Source organism: Argentina silus, assembly GCF_951799395.1.
Source record: "Argentina silus genome assembly, chromosome: 13".
Taxonomy (NCBI): Eukaryota; Metazoa; Chordata; class Actinopteri; order Argentiniformes; family Argentinidae; genus Argentina; species Argentina silus.
Window position 1 is genome coordinate 4084513 of NC_139667.1, and position 10839 is coordinate 4095351.

Consider the following 10839-nt stretch of genomic DNA (forward strand, 5'->3'; position numbering starts at 1 on the left):
TTTCTCAGAGACAGCATGAGAAACCACGCTCTGTCAAAAAAACACAGTAAACCCCTGATTAACTCCCAGTGGGTTCATTCCCTCCGCTCTGCACTCGAGCCAGAGCTTCAAGCCTTCTGCTGAACTTGCGACTCCTTACCCTTCAGCCCAGACCACAGCAGACAGAGAGGTAATAAAGAGCCTGGAAACAGAAGATGCGTGGCTGCAGCAGATTCCATTTTAATTGAACTTACAGCACTTCAAAGACTTTTTAACACACAGAGAGAACAGCTCAGCCCTGTCGGACAGAGGTCACTGCTAAACACTGTCCCCCTGGCCCTCAACCTCAGCCCTGTGCAAAACAAACCCCACATTTACATCAACTGACAGGAGGTTTGTTTTCTTTTATTTCCCTGCAAAAGCAAATGATTCAGAGAAATCTATAAGTAGTACTTCAGAAAGGACACTCAACAGATTCCTGTAAAGAGTAAAAATAAAAGCAAGGCCTGGAAAACCACTGTATCCCCGAAATAGACCCAGGGCGCCGAGTGAAGAGCATTCATTTGGATGTATGAGCGCAAATGAGAGAGAGTGTACCTCAGATCTAATTAAGCATGAAATCGCAGAGGGTTTTACGAGTGCGTTCCCTTCTTGCGCGGTTATTTGAACCAAGAGAAGGCAGCTTTCTTTCTACTCCTGCGTTGGATGTTTCTGCACGACGACGTTGAAAGAAAGGGGAACAACGTTCAACTGCCGTGACCACTTAAAAAATAAAACTGATTAACATTGCAATGTGAAAAGAATCAGGAGTTTCATGACCAGTGAAAACCAGCTAAAGCTGAATCCCAGAGCTCAGGGAGAGTGCTTTGCGACGGTGGTATCTCTATAAGTGCAGTTCAAACTGATTTTTACTATGGTTCTCTCCACAATTAACGTCCCATATGTCGGTACTCTGTGAACACAATAATAAGTTAATTTCCAGTTAATTATCAGCTGCACTATGGTTGTTTTTCTATCAGTCTTGCTGTGCTGGACAGTTGGTTTAGAAATATTGCCTCTCAAATGAAACAAGTAAGTTTAATTTCATAGGACACAAGTCATATAATAGCCTTTCCATTCCTCCAATAAGGCTCTCTCTCCATTTCACAAAACCACTACTGACAAACACAGTACAAAGCTCCAGGGACCCATTTCAGAGTATTTTAAGAATATACCTAAATCTTATAAATTTAAAAAAACAAAAAAAACATTCCAAAGATTGTACTAAGTAATAGACTGGACTTTGGGGGACCTTTCTTAGGTGAAAATACAATATTTTAGTTGTAATGTTGGAGTACTGTTCCATATACTGTCCATGGCAGGGGAGGCTGGTGGAGGTAGAAATCGGAGGACGGGCTCATTGTAATGCATGCGATGGAATGAGGAATGGAATTTCTCATTCCATTCCATGCATTTCATGCATCACAATGAGCCGTCCTACGATTTCAGCCTCCACCAGCCTGCACTGGTACATAGCATTCCTTTATGAGATGCTTTGGGTCCAAGACACACCACACACCAACAACAACATTGTCAATACCTGCATGATGAAAAAAATGGGTTTACATACAGTAGCCACAACTTATCATAAAATCATACGGGGGGCAAGGACACCCAAGATACTTAAGAACTTTCAAATGCATTTTATCCTCCATAGAAAGAGCTTGTCTATATGCTCACAGAATACAGCCGTTTGAAACTGCAAAGACACTGGGTGATAACTGTGACAAGGCACCTCAAGCCAGAGTCAGAACGCCTCCAATGAAAAACCCCATTCTATCATCCGAGACTACAGTAGCAAATACAGTCAGCACAATAACAAATGAGTCAACATCATTAGCTTGCGGTCCTGTGGAGGAGCTCTGCACTGCTTGTCTGTTGTCTCCGACAACGTATGACAAAGGCTAGGCCTAGGGTCCGTTGGGAGATCACACAAATGATGGGAGAAGTGGAACAGGTAATGGGTGATTTTTTTGATAGGGTTAGGGTTACGCTAGAATGTGTTTGCTCTCCATAGAGTATAGTTGTTTATTTCAGTCTTCGTCCCTTGTTTTCCTGCTCATTCATTATCAGTCCATGCAGCATATTTCAGGCCATGCTGGATTGTCAGACGAAAGGGAGTTAGTCTTCAAGGCACAGCAACGGAGCATGATAACAAACCAATGACAATCAATTTACATTCAGTTTGGCAAGGAAACCTCCTCCCCGCAGCCCCTGGAGCAGAGAAAACATCCCGCAATACAAAACTAGCAAAGATTACTGGATGGCTGTGTCAAACAGTGAGACTATGGGACAGCTGAGTAATAACATTTGAGAAAGAGAGAGAGCTGTTTAGTTTGATGGGTGGACATTAGGTTTAAGGAGAGTTATGCACAGACAATTCCTCACTCTTGTATAGCATTCTTAACATGCGGAGGATGGTAGGAGTCTGGACCGGTTTGGACTACTGCACTACAACCATGATTCAACAGGATAATATCAGGACTGTTTCATGTCTATTTTTGCCGCCAGACCTTCATGTAAAAGATTATAAAAGTTTGATATACTCATTAATAAATTAAAAACATAACAATTAAAAAAAAAAAATAGAATAATAGCACTATGACTAAATCAGTAACAACAAAGCAATGGCACTATAAATCAACTCTAATAATAAATTATAAAATTATAAAATATATCCCCACAGCCCCATCCTCCCCCCAAAAGCACAATATACTGTATTGACATCACAAAGAAACAACTAGCAATTACGGAATAGCAAAAAATAACACCCTTAATAACAATAATTACAATAGTTTCAGGTACAGTTGGGTTCCTTGTGCCTTCTCCGCCGTAGGGAGTGTGCATGAGCTTTGGGTTCCACTCTGCCCTCCGTCTGTCCTGTTCTCTCACTGCAGATGGCTTGACAACCCACAACCCTCACCCTCCGCCACAGAGGAGCCAGATCCTCCAACGCCAAGACCACTCTGCCTGCTGGGGTCAGTCGGTTAAACCCACTGTTCCCCACTTGTGTCCATGTGTGTGTCCCCTATGGCGTTACACACTCCGAGCTAAGTCACATACAGTATGGCACCTGTAATCATTCCATACTCAAAGCATCACAAACAGAGAAAATGGGAGAAAAGCAAAACGACAGTAAATTTCGGGAAAATACAGATGCACTGAAGTCTGGTGCGTCCTCCATTGAGACGGACGCATGGATCACTTTCAGTTCGAACGTTTCAAGAGACGTCACGTGTGTACAAAGAGGGAAGGCCACTCGCATCCTGCCCACATACCCCCTTCTACCGTGGGGCTGGGGCAGAGGTCATTTCAGCCTTGGGCTCCACAGAACCCCAAAGACATAATCCAAAAGGTCTCTCACAAACATAGTCCGGTCAGAGGGTCCGAGGCAGTTGGGTTGGATTCTGAGGTTAGTGGGGGAAAAAACGCAGCATTGGAGCATTTATTTTCGCTTTATTTTCCACCCCAGATGTAAGCATGGAAGTTGGGGTGGGGGTGTGTGTGTGTGGGGGGGGGGGGGGGGGGGCTAGTGTCACTGGTAGCCCACTGGGGTGTCCATGAGTGGGCTAGAGTAGTAGGGGACAGGGGCGTCCTGGAGCTCTGTCTCACGGGTCTCTACCTGCTCCTCCTCTTCTTCTTCCTCCTCCCTGTCGTGGCCAGAGCCCTGGGAGCTAGACATGGCTCCGTAGCTTTGGTGGGCAGGCGATGGCATGGGGGTCAGACTAAGCTCTGGCTCCAGCAACACTGATGCCACAAACAGCTGAGGGGAGACACACACAGAGAGAGAGAGAGAGAGAGTAGCTAGTTACTCATCGATGGAACCACTCTTGCATATTGCCTGTCGTATGAGATTGTTGTATAGCTGTCTTAATAATATGAGAGTTACTGCATCTGTTGAGTGGAGGACAGGTACATTGGAGGTGGTGGTGGTGGAGGACACTGCGTTTCTCTCTGCATCGTTGAATGCCCCATCTGTTGGCTGGTCAGACATCTGAAAACCCATTAACCGCAGTAGTAACCAGGTGTTTTATACCGCAGAGTACCAGGTGTTTTATACAGTCGAGGTCGAGAACAGTTCAAGAGTAACATCTCACTGTGACATATGGCATGGACTCAATCTCTACTTCACAGCTGTACCACTACATTAAGTTCTCAGAAACGGCGTTGCTGAATGACATTGCACAGCGCTTTGTCGATGTCATTCGTTTATGGTCAACTAAAGTACACTGAAAGCTCTGCCAGAACAACCACCGTAACCCAGTACTATTTCCCGTCCCTAACACATTGTGTCTGACCTGGTAGCTTGACGACTTGTCAGGATGCTTCTTAAGGCACATGCCAAAGAGGGAGAAGGCGATGCAGGAGAGCAGGGACACAAAGGTGAAGAGGGTGATGGGACGCATTGGGCCTGGGTCGCGGGAGAGAGAACCGCAAAATCAAGACCACGTTATGATTCTTTTATATGGTCACCGAACCAGCCACTGCATCAACAGTGGCCCTGCACATGTATCTGACTGTGTGATATGGAAACAGGAAACAGGAAATAGCCTACCCAGCCTCAGCACGGAGAAGAAGAGGAGCCAGAACATGCAGAGGATGGGCGCTATGATGACCTGGCTGATAGCTGCTGTGTGGATGCGCTGGTTGAGCTTAGTAGGCACATAGGCATAGTAGATGTTATAGCGGTCCACCATGTGCTTCAGGATCAGGTACAGCAGCCCTGATAGAGGTAGAGAGAGAGAGGAAGAGAGAGAGAGAGATAGAGAGAGGAAGAGAGAGAGAGAGAGAGAGAGAGAGAGAGAGAGAGAGTGAGAGAGAGAGGAAGAGAGAGAGAGAGAGATAGAGAGAGAGAGGAAGAGAGACACAGAGAGAGAGAGAGAGAGAGGAAGAGAGAGAGGAAGAGAGAGAGAGAGAGATAGAGAGAGAGAGGAAGAGAGACACAGAGAGAGAGAGAGAGAGAGGAAGAGAGAGAGAGAGAGAGACAGAGAGAGAGAGAGAGAGAGAGAGAGAGACAGAGAGACAGAGAGAGAGAGAGAGAGAAAGAGAGAGAGAGAGAGAGAGAGGCAATCAAACCCTCATTGTAACCAGAATTGTAACTTCAGTTTACAGGTCGACAGTCACAGGTGAGAGTGGGTGAGCAGCCCAGGCCTGGTGCATGGTGGGAGGCGTCAGGACCGGAGCGTAGTATAGTAAATAAAGGGTTGTTGCGGCTCCAGGCAGAGACAGGAGTGGAGTGGGCGTCTGGCTCACAGCTCGCTGTGTCTGAGCGTCTGGGACTGCAGCACATTCACATTCACACAGTCTGCACCCGGCTGGCAGCAGAGGTGAGGAAGGTTACAGTATCAGGAGAGACGCTCCCTCTCTCACACCCCACACACACACACACAAACACACGCACACACACACGCGCACACGCACACACGCACACACACACACACACACACACACACACACACACACACACACACACACAAGGAGGAGGAGGGGGAGGAAGGGGAGAGAGAGAAGAGACAAACAATTTTTTTTGACATCTACACACAGCTATGCTCACCAAAGGGCATGATGATGGGACAAGTGATACTGTAGGTCATGCTGACAGCAAAGATACACATGGTCCAGGCGTACTCCAGACCAAACTGGAATTCATAGGCCTGGCTCTGGAGAGACGCAAACAAAAAAAGGTGAACACAACAAATGTTACTGTCGATAAATAAATTCTTTACATGGACAGACACAGTAGAATTGAGTTGAATCAACCGAGATAATGACTCGATGCAATCAATTGCTGCAGTCGAACAAATCAAGGAAACGCTCAAATCAGTATGAGAGGCTCGTCGTACCCGTTTGACATGGATGCGCTCGGCCTTTGACTTGGCGAAGCAGAGACGGAGAGCATACACCATCAGCGCTGGGATACGCAGCAGCTCCATCGCCGTGCCGATCAGGCTGGACGTGATCACGTAGTTGACGAAGAACGCCCCATTATCAGGAAGGAACACACACCTTCAGAGAGAGGACACAGCCTTACTACACTGGGTTAGGGTTATGGTTATGGTTAGGGTTAGGGTTAGGGTTAGGGTTAGGGTTAGCCTTAGGGTTAGCCTAACCCTAGCCTTACTACACGTGGTACTGTAGTTCTTGCCATGGTACATAATCAGATGGTACCATTCCCTGACTGCAAAATGGCGCATAACTTAATTTGGCCAAACTGTTTGGAATAAAAGGACAAAACTTACTGGAATTTGACATCCCTCTGATCCAGGAAATGAATATCAAACAGCCACCTGAAGAACAGGTCCAGACTATGGCATAAGAAAACAAAGTGACAAAAACCATACTGTCAGAGCAATATCACAGGATTCTGGATCATATGTCTATAGATATCCAGGAAGATATCTTTAGAATATAGGAGTTATAACAAAGCTATTACATGTGCATAAACATGTAATAACATGTAATAAACTGTTATTCTGCTATGGAGCTTTACCTGGATAGACCCAGTGAGGGCAGGATGATCACCATGAACACCAGCAGCAGAAAGCACTTGTGCATCGTGATCTGGTTCTCACTTGACCTGATCAAAAGGATTTTTGGGAACAAAAGCACAAATGAGGACATGAACAAAACACACTTCAACATGCAGCATAATCTATGCAAACATGTTATGAATTGCAAATAATCTCGCAGGGGATCTCTGTGCCAGTTTGTTTTTGTACCTTTGTGTCATATGTCCCAGCATTTCCTAGAATTATTCCTGTTTTTTGATCTCCGAGTGTGTTTTTGACTTTCCCTTTTTGCCTACCCCTTTTCTGATTATCTGCCTGCCTTTTTGAACTGCCTACCTGTGTACCAAACCCCGCTTTGCCTACCCCCTTCCTGGATTATCTGCCTACCCATTGACTGCCTACCTGTGTACTGAACCTTTCTGAAAGCAAAGACTATTCTATTGGATTTAAGTTTTTCATATCCGAGTCTTGCGTTTGAGTCTTTTGCCTGAGTGCTCCTGCCATTACAGCTGGCGGTGGGTTCATTACCACCATCAGAGCTTTTCACACAGAGAACTGTAAACAGTTGATTTGCATTCAGTCCTTCACACATCACGCCCTCACAACACATTTGTGGGGGTGGTTATGTAAAGAAAAGGTGCTGTGTGAGGTTGTCTCCTGATGCAGAGCTATTCTGCTCCTCACCGCTAGAGAATTAGTGCAGGCAGACAGAGAGAGACAGAGAAGGGGGAGAGAGAGAAAGCGAGAGAGAGAGAGAGGGTTGAAAAAGCAGACAGTGTAGATAGATGGAAAGAGAGAGAGAGAGAGAGAGAGAGAGAGAGAGAGAGAGAGAGAGAGAGAGAAGGAAGACAATAACACATTTAGAGGGAGTTTGAGGAAGAAAAATAAAGCGTTTTCCTTTTTCCAAAGTGTCAGACAGAAGCCACCCTGGCCCGCAGAACAACAGTACCTGGTCCAGTGAGACTCGAAGAAGGCTGAGTAATACACAATGAAGGGCAGGAGGACAGAGAAAGCCCAGAGCAGCAGGGTCGGGAGGAACTGAGTGATGATCGGGTTCTGTGGAGGGGGAAACCAAAACATGTATACATGCCATTTAGCTGACGCTTTTATCCAAAGCGACTTACATTGCAGTGAGTGCATACATTTCAGTATACATGGTCCCAGCGGGAGTCAAACCCACAGCCTAAGCATTGTTAGCGCCATGCTCTACCAACTGAGCCACAGAGGACCAACACATAATATGAAGAAGAATATTGTTAATGAAAAATACAAATACCATGTCTACTTTTCCGTCGTAAAAAACAAACACATACAGTGCCCTCCATAAGTATTGCGAAGAGGAAGCATTTGGAACACACATGACTAACCAGAAAAGCAATACTTGTGGTGCCCAGAAATAGGGGGACTATGTATAAAAAGGGTTGTAATTTCTAAATAGTGAAACCAATCTGAAAAAGAACACATTGAATTCAAGCTGAGACTCTCCTCTTTAACCTCATAGTAATTGTTTGGAGTGTAGAATTCTTATGGAGGGCACTGTATTCCTATTCATGCACAATAGCTCTGACAGGAGCTCTGACCCGAAGACTCTCCACAGGCCTGGTGACATTGAACTTGTCAATTGTGTTGACGATGATGGCGGGAGTGGTGAGGAAGAAGAGGAGGAGGAAGAGGAGGATGTTGAGCAGGATGCAGCGTAGCCACCAGCGGGAGCCACACACTGACAGGTTCTCCCTGGAGACAGAGACGGGACAGATGGGGTTCAGTCAGGCCAATCATCTACAGCGCCAAGGGTTAACATGATTGGTTGACATCCCTATGATGGAGGTGCGCACGTCAATATTTACATTCACTCTTCTACATGACTGTATGTACAGCATATCTACTCTGAGTATGAACACAGCACTATCTCTCTATGTAGAAAGGAGTTCGCTCCGCTACACCGGACTGGAGAGCAGGTTGGAACATCACACTTGAGTGCTCTTTTTTAATGATGGAAAAATGGTTCCTGCCCCGACCCCACAGTGCCTGTGACTACCCCAGCATTCCTACTCACTCCCCAGCGCACGAACACAGTCATACACACAGCCAACGAGGCATGAAGCACAAACACACTGAGCCACCGAGGCCGTCTCTCTTCGGTTAATCCTCTGTACATATGCAACACTCACACACGTTATGCAACCTCAGCAGGCCTGCTGCTGCAGTGGCTCTCCGAGGTAAGGCTGGATCCATCATGGCTTACAGTAGTCATAACAACTTAATAGCTTACTGATTCGTGTTGAAGTGGAGAACCGTAACTGCCATCGGAACATACAATTATAACACACCGTTCAAATTACCATTCAAATCTTCCTATTAAACTTTGATCTAACGACTGTGAGATTTCAGAGGAAAGACTCCAGATATTTTCTTTCACAAGACAAGGACAGAAATACAGTAATATTCTCAATTTGCACAGGTACGATGGTGGTGTCAAGAAGAGATGCTAAATCAGTTTTGAGTTTGTTCCCCATTTTGTGTTTCACACTAACTTGACACTCACCAGATGATGTCACTGGGCGCCGGCGCGTAGCCGACACCCCACTTGTGAGACTGGACTATGGTGGTGATGCTGGACTGTTGGGGTCTCCGGCGGCAACGCACCCGACTGTAGTCCTTCACAATGCTGATGTCACAAACACAAAACACGCAGATGCAAGTAAGCAGATAAGGAAGCGGGCAGACACGATCATACCGTAGACAGTGTTAACAGTTTGAAACGAATGGTTTTAAACTGCATATCTACTGTCAGGAACAACGCTATTTTTGATTGGAGAGAGCGCTACTTATTTCACCTGAGGAGGCGGCAAAGACTGCAGGACAGTGCAATGACATGTCACTCAGAGGTCAAGGGGTCATAGTTCACTCACACAGCGGTCATCCTCTCATCCCGGAAGGTCACGAAGGCGATGCCCAGTCTCTTGAGTGAGATGCGATGCTTCTCTGCATTAAACTCATCGGTCAGTTTCTCCTCTAGCTCACTGTAGTACTGCTCGGCATCCACCTGTGAGAGAGAGGGAGTTGAGAACACAGTACACACATATCATTCATCTAGTGGTGTGATATTAGTAATATCCCTCTGGGAATTTAAATTCAGAGAGACAAGACACTGTAATGAAGCTGCCCGAACCTAATTTTGGTTTGCAGTGCCATCCAGTGGCAGTACGCAAACAATGCAGAACAATTACTCGGTGAGGCTTTGCAGCCAAGATTAAACCCCTTACAATAACAACAGTCACTGCACAACGTACCTGCTCAAAGCCGCACAAGTCACAGCAGAATATCTGAGCACAAGGGTGGGTCTTGATCATGATCTTCCCATCCTTCTGGGCCTTAGTGGTGAAATACAACCTTCCCTTCATCGCCTTCCGTCTGCAGAGCAAAGAAAACGCAGATAAATCCCCTGCCAAGTGACAGGCCACATACAGAACCATACCATGGCCCAACACCAGCAAAGCAATACATGACCATGCTGCTCAATATTGTTAAAGTCAGTGTACCTCTCTGAGTCCAGCCTCATCAGCTTGTGTACGTCGAAGCAGAACCGAATGTCAGTGACCGTACAACTGGGATAGGCCTCACTGCAGAGGAGGGGAAAAGACACACTCACAATTACTAAACTAACTAACTAACTACTAACTATCAGTCAGTACATTATGGTGTGTGAATGAATCAGTAACCTTACTGGAAGTGTTTGGTGATTAGTCCCGGGTCCGAGATCTCCCTGGGGATGGAGGTGATCATAAGAGTCCTGGCCACCTGGAATAAAGTTGTCCAGTGACACAACAGGTAAGATGGACGGCCACGCTCTGATAGTATATGTTATATATCTATATATGCCATTGAGCTGACGCTTTTATCCAAAGCGACTTACATTGCAGTGAGTGCACCTGAAAAATCTACAAGAATTGCGTGATGCAAACATGTCGTCATGGACCAGAATGTCAAAGGAATGTTTCCAACATCTTGTGGAATCAATGCCACGAAGAATTGGGGCTGTTTTGAGAGCAAACGGAGGCCCTACCCAGTATTTGTATAGTGTTCCTAATAAAGTGTTTGGTGAGTGTACTGACAGGCTGGGTCAGAGTGTTGCTCACATACCTTCTCATCCTCTCTGTACTCCAGGCATGAGGAGTGGTGGGCCATGCACAGCACTGTGATGATGAAGTACAGCAAAGCAAAGATACTGTGCAGCCACAGGAAGCTGTCTCTATGAAGAGAGAATAAGAGAGGTGTTTCATATGGACTTCACCCTGACATTTTAATATGA

At 45.9% G+C, this 10839-nt stretch overlaps 1 protein-coding gene across 1 annotated transcript in view; it reads right to left on the minus strand.

The window, feature by feature from the left end:
* Positions 1-3553: 3553 nt before the first annotated feature.
* The window catches only part of tmem63c (transmembrane protein 63C), a gene marked incomplete at both ends in the record, with an annotated part of 14138 nt that continues 6852 nt past the window's right edge, over positions 3554-10839 (minus strand). The window contains 16 exons of the mRNA XM_083683192.1: positions 3554-3781; positions 3935-4012; positions 4317-4429; positions 4574-4741; positions 5573-5678; positions 5862-6024; positions 6258-6323; positions 6509-6595; positions 7477-7583; positions 8108-8261; positions 9073-9195; positions 9440-9573; positions 9821-9941; positions 10070-10150; positions 10255-10328; positions 10671-10779. Of these exons, the coding sequence (XP_083539318.1) occupies positions 3554-3781; positions 3935-4012; positions 4317-4429; positions 4574-4741; positions 5573-5678; positions 5862-6024; positions 6258-6323; positions 6509-6595; positions 7477-7583; positions 8108-8261; positions 9073-9195; positions 9440-9573; positions 9821-9941; positions 10070-10150; positions 10255-10328; positions 10671-10779 (1912 nt within the window). The remainder of the gene's footprint in view (positions 3782-3934; positions 4013-4316; positions 4430-4573; positions 4742-5572; positions 5679-5861; positions 6025-6257; positions 6324-6508; positions 6596-7476; positions 7584-8107; positions 8262-9072; positions 9196-9439; positions 9574-9820; positions 9942-10069; positions 10151-10254; positions 10329-10670; positions 10780-10839) is intronic.